At 48.3% G+C, this 18,083-nt stretch overlaps 1 protein-coding gene across 1 annotated transcript in view; it reads right to left on the bottom strand.

The window, feature by feature from the left end:
• Window positions 1-260: 260 nt before the first annotated feature.
• GRIN2A (glutamate ionotropic receptor NMDA type subunit 2A) overlaps window positions 261-18,083 on the bottom strand; it is a 338,815-nt gene continuing 320,992 nt past the window's right edge. Inside the window, exons 12-13 of the mRNA XM_081820054.1 lie at window positions 17,880-18,083; window positions 261-11,474 (exon numbers count right to left, since the gene is read on the bottom strand). The exon at window positions 17,880-18,083 is cut by the window's right edge and continues 4 nt beyond it. Of these exons, the coding sequence (XP_081676180.1) occupies window positions 9,675-11,474; window positions 17,880-18,083 (2,004 nt within the window). The 3' untranslated portion in view covers window positions 261-9,674. The remainder of the gene's footprint in view (window positions 11,475-17,879) is intronic.

Here is an 18,083-nt window from a genome sequence, read left to right as displayed (position 1 = left end):
TCAGGGTCAAGGCTGAGAACGTGGGGAGTGCACAGGAAGACCAGAACCAGGTAAGGGACGCTGGCAAAGCTTGCTGGTAAAATCCAGAAGCTGAGCCACGGATTCTTCGAGATTCGACGATTCCTTCTACACTGCTGTAGGGCACAGAGGGGGAAATCGAGTCATCTGCCCTTTGTACGCATACTAAGCCTGCCCGAAACATTAGTGGTGCGTGCCTACCACAGCAGTAATATGGACAACAAAGACCACGACTCCATGTCTTGTTTTCATATCAATCGGCAGAAATTAGTTTTATTAGAAAAATGAAATTTTCCTGTATTTACATTTTTACACCATAGGACTGGGCACTTTTGTTGCCTTGGGAGTTATGTACACATCAGTTTGCACACACATTTCAAACCCCATTCCTTAAAACAGTTGATAACACGTTGAACAAAAAGAAAAGACATACTACAAGAAGACAACCATAGTATATACTTTCTCTATCATAGAAAGGTGTTAAGCAAACGTGTAATTTTGTAGCTATGCTTGGAAATATTGACTACAGTTATCAGCACTTCCTCATGCAGTGGATTAAAACATGACAGGTAGAAACTGACGTGATTGGTAAGTGAACGTCTGTTCCCCAATGGGGACCACTGAGTAGAGCACCCAGCTTGCTTGGGGTTCCACCATACAAGAGATCAAGCCAGTTCTGAAGTGGGTTTTGGACTGTGTTTGAGAGTGTCACTGTGAATGGGAACCCCTCTGCATATGGAGGTCGATCCTGCCCATGTTGGGTGGAAGGTGGACTCAGACATGGGTCCTCAAAGCTGCTTTATTCCATGACTTCCTGTGGGTAATGACCAGCTTGTGGATTACGTAGGCAATGGGTCTCATAAAGTGACCGAAAGATGAAGAGTTGCCCTCTTTTTGTGTCTGAGAAGGCCACTGTTTGTCTCTGATGATCTGGTTCTTACTCAAACCACCAGTGAGACTTGCCTAATTCTTTCTGAATCTTCAGCTTGAAATATATATACTATACATAAACACATATGCACAAACATTCTATTGTGATCAACTACAGTAAAGTCTACCGACTAAATAATTTGGCAAGTAGATGCTTTTAAGGTGGTTTGAGCAGGGGAATGAACAAGATGAAGATTCGGGGCTCAAGAACAACTGATAAATCTTTGGGGAACCTCAGGCTTGGAAGGCATCTGAGCCACGTCTAGCCACGTAATTCGTGGTATCGAGTAGTTTCCTGAATTTGCTATGAAAATGTTATTCTTGACCTTATCTCTGATTGGGGAAAAAAAAAAAGGCAATTGGCATCCTTTCCCAGTGAAAAATGTGGGGAACGTGAATGTTACAAGTGCCCCCTTCATCTTTGCAAATCCACCAGAATTTTCAAAGATGATCACCTGAATTTGATGCAGAATAGTCTGAATCTTCAATTTCTAAACTGGAACATTTCCTTAGTGGCCATGGCTTCAGAGCTGTGTCTACAAACCTAATAAACTTAAAGGTTTTTTTTTTTTTTTTTTAAAGAAAATGGGTTTTAAAAAGTCAATACCGCTCATTTTATTTGACTTAGCTTAACTGAGAATAGAAATAATTCAATAGGTCTTAGATGTAATGTAATGTAAAAACCTCAGTCGAATTTGAAAGGCTATGATTATTTTTCATGGAAAAACTGACAATGTTTTTATATTTCTGGACCTTCACTATTTGCTCAGCTATCGATAGTCTTTGATTTGAGCCCTTTAAAAGCTTGAAACAGCAAAATGTCAGATCAATGAGAAGCATTTAAAATGCCAAAGACAAACTTACGTTTGCTGGAGAACAATTAACCTTATTAATTTAAAAGGCAGCTGTGGTATTGGCTACGTGTTACGTTAATATTCCTTTGAAGGCTCATCTTAAATCCTTCCCAAAAGGTGTGGTAGAGAATTAACTGGGGGAGGTTATGACCCAGGGCTATGGCTAATGAGGAATGTTCTAGACTTGCAGAAATGCAAACTTACTGTTTCATGGACCTGGTACCTAAGAGGGATTGATGAGTGATCATCTCAGTTTTGTCTTCTCTCTGCAATACTGCTGTCACCTTATTTGAGGAAGTTAATCTGAGAAATGACTCCATTGCAAACAGTTTGGTTCTGGCTCCCTGGAGGGCTGTGTGCTTTGAAATACAGCCCCAGAGAAGAAAGCCTACTGGCCAAATGGCTCTTTTGAGTGTTCCAGTTTCCGCACAGCTCAGCATCCCTGGGAGAATGTTGTCACGCACTTGTAGACCCAACGATGGGATCTTAAAATAGGTATTAAATAATGATAACTTTTCTGGCTTAAGAGACTTTTTGCTGCCAGCTTGAAAGGTGTAAACAGCTAGAGAATTTCTCAGGGACAGTGACAAGGGTGCTTTGTTAGATTCACTGACCCTCCAGAAGGACTGAATCGCAGAACCTCCCAGAAAAACATTCCTTCAAATCTGAGCTCTGTTTCCTCACCTACGAAATGGGCCTACTGTGGCCCCAATTCACAGTAAATAGAAATGCCTGGCGGTGGGGGTGGCTTAGAACCGGAGTGGTGCAAGAAAGGGGTGCACAGGCTCAGTGTCGCACCCACATCTTCCCCCCATCCCCCAATGCATTACGCACGCCGTCATGTTGGACTCCCAGAAAGCGTCATGGAAACATTCTAATTCAACTCTCATTAGTGAGGCAAACTGATCAAGGTAACAGTAGTTATCTTGGTGCCAGGGACAGCCTCTTGCAAATACCGTGACCTTTCTGAAAATGGGCCACAGTGTTGAGGAGGGCTCTGATGGGGGCCCACAGGGCGGTGTGGGGGCCTGAACACTTGGGAGGGTATATTACTTGCACGTGTTGAATGGAAGGAACCCTGATGTCTACGGAGAAAAAGAAGAGAGATTCGGAAGGGGATATTTAAAATTAGGCACATGCTACAGAGTAACTCCCCAGCAACCAAAAAAGTGAATGCAGAGTGCAAGGGTGTGGGGAGAGACACAAACAGCATTCAAGTGTCAGAAGGGATGTGAACAGAGGTGAGATCCCCAGGAGTTCTCAATACACCCCAAACCAGACGACGAGGGGGTAGGACACTAACAAACCTCCTCCCTGCAGAGGCTGAAGCTCAAGAGAGAGCCCCAGGGGACCTCAGAACAGCATATCTCTCTTTCCGACTTTTATTCTGACCTCCGTGGCAGAGATCAGGCACTTCAAGAATACGCCCAACATGAGGGATTTATTAGCAAACTCCTGTTGCTGATGAGGCTGAGACCAACCTGAGCCTCAGTTTCCCTATCTATAAAATGGGAGCAACCGTACTTCTATCCTATGGTTATTTTGAGGATCTCATTCTAGGATGCACCTAGAATACAGTCTACACTCAATGCGGATCCCTTTCGATACTTCCAAGCTCAGGTGCTGACCCTAGGCGTGCACGGGAGATCAGCAGAGGATCCCACATTCCTGGCAATGCCCAGAGCAGGATGGATGGAGAGAAAAGACACTCCCTCTGCACCCTCCATCTTCCCGAAACACACCTTGACTCCTTCTGCCGTCTCTCTGCCCCATTTTGTCTCTAGGGAACCTGATGCGCTCGCTTTTGTCAGCCACACAGTAGGCACTTGGGACTCAACGAGGAATTCTCCCCACTCCCTTCCCTGATACATTTATACCCTGAACGATCCAAGGTATTCTTCCTAAGACAAAAATAAAATCAAACGAAAAAGCTTTCAGGAAATAGCCTTTTTTTTTTTTTTTTTTAACATCGCAGTCTGTTTTCTAATCCTTTGGGGGATTCTTTTCCGCCTTTTCTGGAAGCCCACGTCATAAAGCAGGGCTGCAAGGAGGCAGGATCTGGCAAGGGCTGGAGAACCTGGTGGAACCAGATTCAAGCCTCCTGCACACAGATGTGGGAGGGTAAGTCTGGTCACCTGTTTAGATGCTCCTGGGTTTCCCAGGTACTGTCTTTGAATGTTCAAAGAATCAAGGGTATCTCCCCAGGAGCACCAACTATATTCTCCAAGGTTACTTACGGGTCTAGGGAAGGATGGGTTGGTTGGTTGGATCGTGGAAATCAGTGTGATATTTATTTCCTGGCAAGAACCTGATTTATCATTTCTACTTTTTACACTCCGTCTGTGTTTGGGTTTTGTGGGCCTTCGGTGGTCTTTTGTGTTAGGGAGCTGAATTTCTAGAACGAGTATGCTGCTGATGAGAAGAGGGTGTTTTCTATCCCCTTTGCATCTCTCAACCCCAAATCGGCCTTAAAAGGAGAGTAGATACTCGGTCAAGTGCTATCAGCTGATCATTGTCCTTTGTTCATCCTTGGCTCACGAGAAATAGAACTCTATCACCTCAATGATCACCACCGGCTTTCATCTTTGGTTTGAGGTTTTAAACTATATCCCTTGTTGGCTCTTCCCAGGAAATAGGTCCCTGAGAAAAGTTTTCTCTTCTCCAGGATTCTGAGGCAGGGAGTGTTGGTGAGCTTAAGGGACAACCAAATCTAAAGAGGGGGTGTATGGGTCTATATAAGGCAAGAGGGAAAGAAAGCAGGGGCCATTCTGTGAGGTTCTCTGGCTCTTATCCCAGAGGGACCCGGAGAAACTTTTGAGAGAAACCTAGAACTGAGTCAGCCTGGGGAAGGGAACCAGGCGAGGAATTAACTGGACCATGCACGAAGGTCTTGGTTTCTAGATACTGTTGATCCGATGATTCCATACAGATTATGCCCATTCAGGAGCTCAATCTCTTAATTTTCTCATCTCCATTCCTCCAAATCTTGGCATAGTTCTAGAGGTTCTATTTTTCTAAGACCCTTCTGGGCAGGCACCTTTAGCTGATGCTCTATCAAGAGTACTTTTGGGCGCAGAGCAAGTGGGGATAGGGAAGAGGATAAGGAATTTAAACAGGGAATCTGCCCTTCGGTGGGTTCACAGAAATCGCCCGCGTGTCCCTATCAGCATCGTCTTCAGAAGTTAATGTGAGAGGAACATGTATCACACCCCGAACCCCAGATAGCTTTTCTGAAAGGAGGCCAAGAACACCAGCACCCAAATCCCACTTGGGCCCTGCCATCCTCCCTAGAACATAATTTTTTTAAAAAATAAAAACAGTAGCGTCCTCTCTTCCTAAATGTCAGCCCATCGATAACCAGAATGGGTTTCCCACATGTTAATAACCATCACCACGACTTAATTTTTAACATAAACTTTACATTATATACAGTTGTATTTGGATGGCACACTTGCCGTGTGTGGTAGAAATCAAGCATGTATATAGAGTATGTACACGTGTTCACGAGCATTGGTATTGGCAGGAGGAGGGCCTTTTCTCTCCTCCGATGTGTATCAGGTGGCCAACTGCCCTCATCTGCTATGACTCGATGCGAACACAGTACGATGTGAAGGGGTGAGATGGAGAAGCACACCCGCGTGTTGGTGTAGACCCCACCGAACCTCTCACCCAGCACTTCCGACCCTGCTGACCAAAAGAATGCAGGGCATCCGTAAGGTCTAATTTTGTCTCAAGTGAAAATACTGCTTTTGCACTGAAAAGCACTGTCACGTGGAATCCTTAACTCCTATTAAACACCAACCCAATGAGTTGCGTTTCCACGGACTCGGTCCCCCCCGCCACCCCCATCGAACTCCAATTCCGTCCACTCCAGCCGCAGTTCATACAGACGGGCTCTGCTTCAGAAACAACTCCTGTCCCCTTTGCAAGGATTCACATGCGACATCTATGCACAAGCAAACAGGACGGGGATGCGCCTGAAGTTAACACATCTGTTCAGCCCTTCTGAAAGATATTTGGGTTTCTCCAATTCGTGTTTATTTAGGTCTTACACCGTATGGGATTTCAGTGCAAGGTATTTATTTATATGACAACTGATTATTAGAGCTGCACTTTTTAGGTTTAAAGGAGATAAATTTTTAATCACCATTTAATTAACACCAACTCCCCCCCCCCTTTTCATTAGCATTTGCAAAGAATTCAGGGCATTTGTCATTTCCTGAGAAGGACGCAGAATATTAAATACACATCAGTGGCAGGCATATCAAATAGAATAAACAATGTGGGACTATATAGCTGCTAGGGATCTTTTGACTAATTAACTGCCTTGGCCAGAGTCCCATTTAAGTGAAACTATTTCGTTTGTAAACAAGGTGTAATTTTCTTGTTTCTCCCTTGAAAATAAGTGTGAGTCAAATGTGACTGATTTTGCTGCAGTGGGTGCATTTTAATGGTCTCCTCAGAGCAGCTGAGTATGAAAAGTTCTCAGGCTCTCTGCAACAGGGGAGAGAAACCAGGTATAATCCCCAAGACCCCCGTCATGGTGCTGGCTGCCATTACGGAGTGAAATTGCAAAGGACGGGAGAGTGGGGAGATCATAATCCTGTACCTCTGGAGGGAGCCTTGCTGGCAGAAAAACAGACCCGTTAGGGAGCTGTCTTCTGGGAGCACTGAAGCCAGAAGTAGTCTGAAACCTGCAGGTGGAAGGACCAGGTAGACTGTGTTCTAGGAACTCCAAGGGCTCCAGGGTAGAATATTCATGCCCCAGAAGACTCTCTTCTTACCCAGACTATTTTAAGTTGGGCATGTGTGTACCGTTACTCATCGACAGAAACGTGAGCACCTGCATTTAGGCATACCTGTTGGGCCCTTCTCAAGTGGAGAAGGCCACTTAGAGTCACTGCGGTACCATTACGGATGCCGGCTCTGGCTTGAGTCAGGTGAAACTCGGGCACGATTCGGGGGCTCAGGCATGCTGGCTCTTTGGCATGAACAGCTCCCAGATCTCAGGCTGGGATGTCACAGGAACCCTCTGTAAGGGATCCAGAGTTGGAGGGCTTTCTTTTATGTCTTTGACCTTCTGCTTCCAAAGAACAGAACTGACTTGAATCACCTTCGAATAGCTCTATGTCATTATCTTTCACTTGGCAGATGGCCTGTCTGATCAGCGGTCAGTTTTCTTATGCTTGGGATCATCACAATTAAGAGTCGATGAATTTGTGGAGGAGGAAAATTATGTATTCATTATAGATAGCATTCCAATGCTCAGTGTTTATTTTTAAAAATGCGTTGGGTATTAAAGGAAGCACGGTACTGTTGGTTCTTCCAAAAGCCCCATTTTTAGTTCAGTTTTTTTTTTTTTAATCTAAAGAAGCATAGGGTTAACAGCAGAAATAATGCTGTTGTTAGAAGAAGGGTTTTTGATCTATGGAACAGTTCTGAGTGTAATTTGCGTTCTCCCTGGAGGTCTCTGTCACTTTTGGCAGCCCCCTCTGGGTTTTGAGGACACAGGAGGAAGACAGAAAGCCTCTTTGGATTAATGACATACCACTGCTCTCTGTGCTGGGGAGACTTTTTAATTCATTTCATGTCATGACATGCAGGTCTTGTGGGGGAAATGAGGTGATCCTGGCTGGGGGAATGTAGGTCTGGAAAGCAATGGGAGGGCAAAGGCAGAAAGTTCTAAAAGACAAGACAGCCAGGAGTGTGCCTAAGAGTAGGAATGGAGGTGAGGCCCTTCAGTCTGGGCTTCTCCATTCTTGGGCCTTGGGGCAGCAGAAGTGCAACATCCGAGAAAGAAAATGCAATGTTCAGATACATTTGTCATCAGTGCCTAGCCCTCCCCTTCTGACGGGAAGACCTACTCGCCCATGGCCTCCTCTGCCTCCCCACCGATGATCCCGAAACTTACTGCAACCACTTATCATTACTGGATGCACCTGCCCAAAGATGGAGCCATTCGCTGAATCCTCGAGCTCTAAGAGAATTATTCCTGGCCCCTGCCCGCTCGCAGGAAAACACTGCCTACAGAACAGAACATGCTGTAAGTAAAAGAAACAGGGTGACTTTTCAACCTGCCACTCTGTGCCCTTCTCCAAGAACCCAAAGCAAAATGCAGGAGGAAACCAGGAGAAGGGCAGGCTAGTTTGCTTAGGGTGTTTGCAGCATGTCGCCAGACTCAGCGACTCTACAGGACCAGATGGCTAGTTATCCTAGCTATTTCAGGGTCATTCGTAAAGTTAAAATACACTAAATTAGAGCTATATAAAAATGTTTAATATTGTCTGTGGGTTTTATAATATTTAATTTTTAAACTACAAAATTCTGGTCTGTTATCGCATAACAACTACCTTTGTGTTCTCAGCATGCTCTCGGTGCCAGGCCCTGTGCTGAGAGCTTCCCATGCTGCAGACTCCCCTTCCTCCCCCAGTGGTTTTAAATGAGTCTCATTCCAGGTCACATAGACACAGGTCTGAGTGAAGTAAGAATGAGACAATGCAGGGGGGGGTGACTTGGAAATGACAAATGCTTTGGAGAATTTTTCATAGATTCCCGTTGGTGCTAGTGAAGTGGTTTTGACTCCAAAAGAGCGAAAACTTCAGAAGAGAGCAATCATTTTTGCCACCAAAGGTGACCCACAATTTGGAGGATGCTCAGGGTGGATGCATGAGTGTCTCATGTTTTGAAGGCTTTTGATCTGAGGAGGTTGGGGTGGAAACGAGCACCCAACTGAATTTCATGACGTGAAGGAAGAGAAACGCAACAGGTAGCGCTAGGCTTCAGCAGATGGCTGGCATTGAACTTCTTACAGATCACAGGACACATTTGGCTGCTGGTGGGTGCCACCATGTTAACAGCTCTGGGAATAGCAACACACGTAATTAGATGCCACCCTGGCCTTTCGGGGACGGAACGAGTTATGGTCAGTCTGGGAGGGAAGAAGGGGTAACAGATACTATACAACCCTGAGTCGTCACCAGAAGGGGGGGAGACGCAAACTTACGTACACAGGAGTCTTCAGGATAAACTACAACAGCCGCTGTGTCAGAGACAGGAGATCCACAAATTAGATATCAGAGACATGGGTGTGTTTGTGCAGCTCTGAACAAGACCATCGAAGCCAAGGGTGAGAGAGTGTTCTGTGAGACGCACAAGCTGACATCCAAAGAGATGCTCAGAGCTCTCCGCCTGAGGGCCCTTCTGGCTCCTTACTCCAGATGTGTCTTGGAAATGGACTCTCATGAAGGTAGCATAGTGACTGTGAACACACGGATTTGCTCTTCTTTGGGGGGGGAGCCTGGAGTTCTGGGGTTGGGCCTGGGCAGTGATGGGAGGCATAACATGAAGGCTGAAAACGGGTACGAGGCCAAACTTCCTAATCTCTTGCACGTCAATCTCGCTACAGTGCAGATGCATTCGTAACTGTTTTGTCTGAGTCAGGGGTACATGCATACCATATTGCTTATTTGGAATGAGAGAGACCGCTAGGCATTTCTGATGAGGGGAGCACATGGTGGACCGGTCTTAATGGAATTTGGAATACAGGAAATCATAGCATCACCATCAGCATCCAACGCATTCTCATTGCCAACATACCTAGTGGGCGTGTCTGGGAGACTTGCCCTTGTGTGTGTTTGTGTTTTTGGTTCAGGACTCACCTATCTGGTATCTGCCATGCTCAGCACGCACCTCACAAGATTCCTTAAGTGGAAGACTATGGCATGGAGCCATGTGCAAAAGAACCAGCAAAAAAAAATACCTTCCTAAATCCTCTTCCTCTTGGCAGGGCACCATCGGACATCCGACATTTACCCTCCAGCACATCGGCCAGTTACGTATGTTTCCCTATAGATAAAACATTAATGGAAGGTTTTAAACATCAGATTCAATACTAGGCATTTTCTTGTACACACGTCTATTGCTGCAGGAATTCAAAACCCTGGGGGTAGAGTACATACTGTTCTTATTTGCAGCATAAGGCATAACATGCTCCGAAATGTACACGTCGTTGTGGCCTCGACTGTCCCTGGAGCAGTACGATGCTGTTGACCTCAAGGACGATCGAAGGTAGCTGTCGTTCACGGCCTGGGACGGCAGCGAGTGTTTGTAAGGGTCTGAGGGGCATCTCCCGATGACTAAGCGTCGGTCGTCCCCATAGCAACGGAGGAAAGGGTTATCGGAGGTGTGGTCCGGCAAGAGGGACTTGCTCCGCTTGCTGTCCTCCAGACCCTGGGGGAAGAGGGCGCTCTTGTTCCCCGAGAGTTTGCTGGAGGGGACGCTAAAGAGACTCCCATACAAATTTCCCTCCAGAAGCCGTTCCCGGTCCTTGAGGCTGATGCTCCTGGAGGGCCTGCTGAGGTCTGTCTCCCTGGGCTTGTCGACAATGTTATCGTAGGAGTGCTGACGGCTGATCCTGAGCTTGTTCTTCTGGAACTGGAGGGTGCTGTTCTGCGCCCAGTCCTGCTGGTAGACCTCCTCCTGGGCGGCCGGGCTCCCCGTCTCCTGGAGCATCTGGTCTTCGTCAATGTCATAGAGGTTGCCCATCCGCAGGCAGGCGTCGCACTTGAAGGGGGACCGCACGGTGAAGTGGCCCGAATAGGTGGGCAGGTTGGACAGGCAGCTCCGGCAGTGTGTGGAGTTCTGCCGGTACCGGTCGCTGCCCTCGCTGTGAGGGGAGCTCTTGTCTTTCAGGGTGAAGTGCTTGGCGTAGAATTTATGTTTGTCATTGTTGGGGAGCGCATCCTCATTGTGCAGGGGGTTCCTGTTTGCGGGCAGTGCGGGGTCGCCCTTGCGGAAATTTTCGCTGGGGTCCTGGTAGGTGTCTGGGAAGTCCACGTTCTCGGGCAGGGCCATGTTTTCAACAAACTGGGGCGGGTCCAGGTGGAAACTAGGTTCCTTCTCGCCATCGATGGTGTAGATCTTGTCCCTGGGGGAGCTCGCTTTGGTTTTTAGATAGGAGCGCTCGACCTCGCTGCAGTCCTTGGGGTATTTGGAGGCCACGGACCTTTTGAAGTTGTCCTTGGTCTTGTGGTTCTTACTGTTGTCGGGCTCCCTGTGGCACGTGGCCCGACTCGAAGTTTCTGAGATGTCCGAGTGGGCCACCTCTTCCGGAAGGTACCGGGGACTCTTCAGGGAGTGGGTCCTATTCTCCACCACTCCCTCATCCCTCTGGGACACTGGGTTCTGGCTCAGTGAATCTTGGCGCAGCGATTCCATGGATTTCTTCCAAAGCTGCCGGGGCCTGGAGTTCGCTTTGGACTCTGTGCTCACGGCCACCTCCACCGTGTTGGGGTTGGACTCATTGAGAGTAAGTGGGTGCTGTCCCTGGAACACGTAGTTATTGAGGTTGTCCTTGTGCCTGTTGGCCACGAATGTCTGCAGCTCATTCATGTTGTCCCCAAAAATGTTGTCTTTCCCCTGAAAGGATCTGTTGTCTGAATAGATCAAATTTCCCTTATCAGAAACCATGTCCATGATGAGGGAACCTCTTTGGATTAAGTCAGCAGCCCTTTTGGGGGAATCCATTCTTGAGGAGTTCACGTTGGACACGTCGGAGATGTTTTTGGCTGACCGGAGGAGTTTTAACATATTGCTCTGGGATCCGGTCAGGTTGAAGTCCGGAGACTTCTTCTTCTCCTCGATGTGCACTCCATGGATGCAGCTGTAAATGCCCTGTGGGAACGAACACGAGACACGGTCAGCAGCAGCAGGAACACGAAACAACCGCACACCCGGCCTTCACCTGCAAAGGCGGGATGTGTCCTTCTTGGAGGAGCTTTGGAGGGGATCTTGAAGTCCAATCTGAATCCTGGGAATGTTTCTTAAATCTATGAGACCAGTAAGCGCCCAGCTTCTCTCGTCTCTCTGGCTCAAGCTTATCCCAACACTTTACCGAACAGTTACATGTGGAGTCTGAGAAAAGGCATCGACTAATGCTCATGTATCTTATAAAGTTCTTGGTGCCTCCAAATTAGCACGGAAGGATATTGAATTGATACCTGGGGCACTAGCTCATCTTTTGCTGTAGTTTACCAGGATCATCTTTGGAGTCTGGATACCAGAGTGAGAAAACCCTTTCCGGTTACTCTAAGGCTGGGCATAAAAATCCATGGGTGATCACTCAGACATTTTGGGGAAGGAAAGATAGAGAAGCTGGGCTAGAAGGAGCAGTTGCAGGGGACTAGTCTTGCCACCATGTGGGGATGTTAGCCTGAGAGTGAAACCATCATAGAAAAGAGCAGAGCACAGGGGATGGAGAGACAGGGCATGCTTTGAACTCCTGGGGCCACCACTTGAGACTTTTCATAGATGCCACTGAATATATCCTTTTGTGTGTGTGTGAGTGAGTGTGTTTGACACAGAGTTGGGTGCTAGCCATTAGGAACAGTGGAGCATCCCGAGGACACTGTAATGCAGCACTGAAATCCACCCAAGGACGGAGTGACTTTGGGACTTCTGGGTGGCTCAGACATAAGTACCCCCAACTGTGGGTCCCTTGTTTTCCATGCTGCCTTGTTCCTTTCTTAAAGATAGCTGTTTACTTTTACTTCAAAGTAACTCAAGAGCTCTTACTTCATGGTGCAATTGTAGGCAAGGCGACTTTGGGGGGGGGGACATTGTGATTTGTGTCCCTCTTTCCCCACTGCTGGCCCCAGATTTTGGCAGCCGTACCTAACAGGGATGATCAGAACAAGGCCCTCCCAGGACGGACAGGGAGCCAGCCCAAGAAGGGGTCTGTAAGGCAAACGTGGAGGCCGCTGCTGACTGGGGCGTGAACTGGTGGAAAGGGTGCGTGGTTAGTTGTGGACTCTGCTGACCATGGCCCCGCCGGCCCACCTTCCCCCCCACCGCCTCCCCGGCATTTTTCTAGAGAGTCTGCACTCCGCCTTCCAGGAACGGTACACGGGGAAGGCACAGTAGTGAGTCTGAGCATCTTTCTCTCACCCTTTCCCCCCCCACCCCGGGTTGCATGGCTTGGGCTCCCTAAAACCTGGCATCGTGCCCTTTCCCACCTTCCTGCAGCCTGGTCCTCTGTCCCCTCTGTGCGGTGTGTGGGTCCTGCTCACCCGCTGCCTGGAAGGAGGGTCCCCTCTGCCTGCTTCCACGGCTGCTGGGCATGGCAGTCACACCAATGCACCGTGGGTTTCACATAGCACAGAGCTTCTGGACCTTGTATGTGAACCCGTGCCCTCCCCGCCCAGCTCAGGAACAGAGCAATCCTACACCTTGACCTAGGGAGGCTCGGCCACTGTGGGTGAGAACCAGTGTGTCTCCTGTGGGTTTGGGTCAGACGAGATCTGTGCTTTTTCTTCCTTTGGTTAGTATTATAAAAATAGTTTAATTTTTTTTTTCTGAATCTGTAATTTTGTTCTAATGAGCTCCCGTCACCCTGCTAGAGCTTTTGAAAACCTCCCTCCACCCCTTCATGGGTCAGGTCAGTATGCTCCCACAGGCCAAGATGAGCTGGCTGTCCATGTGGGGGAGGCCCACAGAAGTGGTCAGGGAGCTGAGTTATGTCTCAGGAATGGGGTGGCTGGTCACTGACTGCTTTCTCTCATCCCTGGCTTCCCCTGGGACTCACAGGCTGCAGCTCAGGCAGCTCCCAGGTGCTGATGTGCCTGGTGAAGCCTCGGGAAGGAGTCCACGTGATGGACCCAGCCCGTCCCCCAGGCCTGGGTGGCAGCATTCTCCTACAAAGTTAACCCATCTTCTTGGTGGGCTGCCGAGGAGAGGGGTGCATGGCAGAGAAACATGGAACCTGCAGGAAGTGAGTCCCAGCTCCATCTGTCATTAGCTCTGTGACCTTGGATAAGCCGCTAAGCTTTTTGAGCCTCAGTTTCCACACCTGCAAAGTGGGAACCACACACTCTCAAGGTGGGTAGACGGCAGGATAAAAGGGTGCAAACAAAGCCCCAGATAGAGCAGAGGCTCCAGAAACATGAGCCAGATGAGCTGCGCCGTCGGTCATCCCCGATGTGCCCTACTTCGCTGCCCCCTCCCCTCCGCCCCCACACTAGCGCGAGCACCTGGCGCCCATGGTCCCAAAGCTGCAGGAAAGCGCAGGCTGCCCCTTACTACTGAAGGTTCGCTCTGGTTAGGGAGCAGCCCAGACCTTCCCTCAGCAGCAGGCCCTGGGCCGCAGAGCTCTTGTTACTTGGAGATTCAGGCTCCATCCTTCAGGTGATGGAATGAGATGCCTTCTTGGCCCCACCGGGGCCCAGACGAGAGCCGCACTGATGAGAGTGTGAAGCTCTGGACAGTCCACTCTGCTCCCCTCGAGGGCCCTGACTCTCAGAACATTCTCGATGGGGCGTGGGCTCTCCTGCCCTCCATGGTTCCCTGCAGTCTGTCTGGACCTGACCCCTGAAGCATCTGCTAAGGCCTAAACGTTTGTACCCTCCCCCAAAGTCACATTGAGATCCTAACCCTAAAAGTTGGTGGTGTGAGGACGTGGGGCCTTGGGGAGGGGATGAGGTCCTGAGGGTGGGGCGCTTGTGAGTGGGATTAGTGCCCTTAGAAGGGAAACCCCACAGAGCCCCCTCGCCCCCTTCCACCTCGTGAGGACACAAGGAGAAGTCTGTAGCTCATGTCCTATGAGCCCACCGGGCAGGCCACGCAGTTGCCATCCCCCTGACATCTGTCTTTCCTGGCATGTATGCATGAATGTGCCCATAAGACACATTCTCTGCCCAGACCCCCTGACCTCTCCCATTCCTCATGACTGAAAACCGAGGCAGTTATTTTTGCTGGTGACAGTGAATGTTCTCTTCTATGTGAGAGGGGGAGCATTTTGGAGAGAAAAATTAAGAGCCCCCCTCAGACCAGAGGGCACATTTTTTTTAAGTCGAAAAAGGCAAAGGCCAAGGCTGTGGGAGAAAGTGGGTTCTAATGACTTCTTCGAGCCCTGGCCGTCCCCTTTGGCAGGGCCAAGAGCACCCATAGGTTCGGTCTGTATTTTGTTGCATGATCCAGGAGCTTCCCAAGGGACATCTAGCCCATGGGGAGGGCTGCATATGTCTGCTGTGTGGCAATAGCTAGGTCCACAGCCTGGGTGTTGAAGCTGCCGCAAGAGCTGGTTAATGGAGAGACCTGGCTGATGGGCAGGAAAGAACGTGCCTCGGGGGCAAGCACATTTCAGAGGCAGCCTGGATCTACATCCCCTGGAAAGGAACCAACACTAGGAAATGGGCTGAAGCATGTGACCCAGCCCTGCACACGTGACAGGCTTCCTCTTTCCTGCCTTTTTCTGGCATGATCCATGAAGTAGGAAGAACCCTGTAGTTTGAAGGACATTTAAGGTGAAGCCAAAAGGGTCCCATTCCAACCATTGGAGCCCCAGTTTCTCCATATCCACAGGACGGGTGTGATCATAGCAAACTCACGGGGGTTGTAAGAGAGGATGGAGGAAACCTATCTGGCCCAGCCCTTATTCACACACGACCATAATTCATTGTGGGGTTGTGGTCTTGCCTTTGTAGGAAGGTGGGTTCTTGGGCTTGGAAATTCCCCACTGCAGGTTTGTTAAAAAAATTATTATGTGTGCACAACGAAGACATTTTTGTCTGTGTTCTCTGCTCTGTGTAAGGAATATACACGTAAGGTGGCATATGCATGAATGTACCCATAAGACAAGCTTTAGAGCTATGTGTTAGCCCTTGATGAGAAAGGGAGAACATTTTTTTTTTTTTAGCAATCCAGAAGCCCTGCTATGGATAGCATCAGGGGCTCAGCCCCTTCTGAGTTCCCCTAACAAATAAGAGAGGCAGGAAAGTATATTAAATATGAAACCCTTCTATTCATGCATATCAGTCTGCACTTATTTTAAAAAACAGATATTATCTGGGGAGAAGGAAGGTCAGTGTTGAAAGTAGGGCTCCCTGCAGCCTTTAAGGACACAGGAGTGATGGTGGCTGGGAGTCCCCAAAGGGGCATGGAAGTCCTTGCAGTGCTATGAGACACAGGGTCCTCTCTCCCCTAGGGAGGGAAGACTGAGTTCAGATTCCAGGATGCCTGGCTCCTGTGTGCCCCATCCCCCTCCAATTCTGTCCCTCAAGATGCTTGGAAGGGAAATGGGGATTTAGTTCATTTCTCATAATGACAATCCTCTCCACTCGGCTTCCCTAACGGGATCTCAGAGGAAATGCTCTTCCCGATACAGGCAGGATTTACAAGGAAAAGCAACAGTGTGCATTTGCTCATGATAATCCCAGAGTCATTTGGATATGGAAAGCCTTCAGTAACTGGTGGAGAGAATTAGCTTAAAGTTGGCATAATACCTAGCTATATGCATAGCTATGTATGTTATTTTTAAGCAGTCTGTGTGTTTAGATGCCATCAAGTTAATTAGGAAATATGTATTTGCACAGAATGCAAGTTAAGAGTGCCACTGAACAGAAAAAATAAATCCTCCCCACTAAGCTAATGTGTGCCTTCTGAATCTCCCAAGTGCTTAAAATCACCAAATGCTAAGAATATACAAATTCCTTTAAAAATGATTATTTTGTTTTCCCAATAACCATTAGCATATAAAACCACACCAAATGTTTTTCATTAAATTCTTCTAGAGTGAAAACATTCCATGGTGAGTAAATGGGAGAAATAGGTAGATAAATAGATGGACAGATGGATGAATGGATGGAAGGATGGATGGATGAAATAGGTGGATGGATGGATAGATGGGTGGGTGGGTGGGTGGAATGGATGGATGGATGGATGGGATGAATGAATGGATGGATGGATGGATGGATGGATGGATGGATGGATGAAATAGGTGGATGGATGGATGGAAAGATGACTGACTGTGAGATAAATAATATTACATTCTGTTAGAAGATGAGTGAATATATATGTATGATGCAACTAAGTGACGAGATTGTATTGAATATGTAAACATCCATTATGTCAGCTGTGTGCACATATGTGTTGGGTAGTATGATTTGTATCAAATCTCTTGTGTTCCTTGTATTGGATGTTTGTTGCTTATGTAAGAGCATGCGCTCTGGCTGGTACCACACCACCCGGCTGCGAGTCCCGGCTGCACCAGAGACTGTGAGGCCTTGGGTAATTCTCTACCCTCATGACTTTGAGTTTCCCCATCTGTAATCTGGGGCTAATAACGGTTACCCACCTCACAGAGATGGTTTGTAGCTTAAATGGGACAAAGAGTCTACAGTCCTTACAGGGTGCCTGGCACATGTAGGTGCTCCACAAATACAAGCATTTTCCGTGACTGTTGTCATTACCGATGAATTACATGTCCTGTTTTATGGGGACATACACGTGCTGTATTGTGCACCAGGAGAGGGGTTTCCTTGTGTAGTGTGTGAGCTCACTAGAGCATGTGTGTTCTGTGCTGTAGTTTATGCTGGGTTGAATGTGTACTTTGGTTTTCTATTTGATGTGTGTGCATCTTCTCATGGTTCTTCATGTCTTTGTGTCATCTGAGGCTCTGCTGCATTGCATGCGCTCATGAACTGTAACGTCCTGCGCAGGGATTTTAGTGGTGTTGTAGAGCACGTCTGGCTGCTAATGGTGGACAACACAGACTGCTGCGTTTGGCTTACATGGTATTTTGTTTTTTTAAAAAAATTGAATTTGTCACTAGTATTTAAAAACTGAAAGGTTTCACATAAAATCAGATGACTACTTTCTCTTTTAAAAACTAAAAGACCCGACAATATTGCCCTTGTGTTCTCATAAGCTAATACTCTGCCCGACTTGAGGAGGACAGACCCCTTCAGGTGGGGTAGGCAGTCTGGAGTGCTCCCTCACCTTGACACCCAGGGGGCTTTCGCTGCGTTTCATCTCATTTGTGGCTATTGTTTCCATGCCCATCCTGCTTTACCCCCAACCCCCTTCCCTCTCTGGCTTGCACAGTCATCTGGGATTGCTCCTGGCTGGGTTATGAAGGCGCAGAACCTGGATTCCTTTCCGACAAGCCCAAGAAGAGTTGGTGAGCGAGGGGAGGATGTGCACACCGCCCCCCCACCCAGGAGTCAAGCATCCCGGATTCTTGAGGCCCCGAGGTCTTCTGGACCTGCCCTCTGCATTAAGGTCGTAGCCGGCAGCGGTACTGACCCTGCTGATGGAGAAGAGCAGCCCTGGCCGGTCGGAGCACACGCCGGTGAAGCAGAAGCGCAGCTTCCAGTAGAAGAGGTGCTCCCAGATGAAGGTGATGAGGCTGAGGGCCATGGCGGCCGCCAGCATGTAGAACACGCCGGCCATGTTGTCGATGTCCAGCTGACTGCTCATCACCTCGTTCTTCTCGTTGTGGCAGATCCC

The sequence above is a fragment of the Leptonychotes weddellii genome, chromosome 5, assembly GCF_054177405.1.
Source record: "Leptonychotes weddellii isolate Sample4059 chromosome 5, ASM5417740v2, whole genome shotgun sequence".
NCBI lineage: Eukaryota > Metazoa > Chordata > Mammalia > Carnivora > Phocidae > Leptonychotes > Leptonychotes weddellii.
This window is presented reverse-complemented; position numbering and strand designations above follow the sequence as displayed.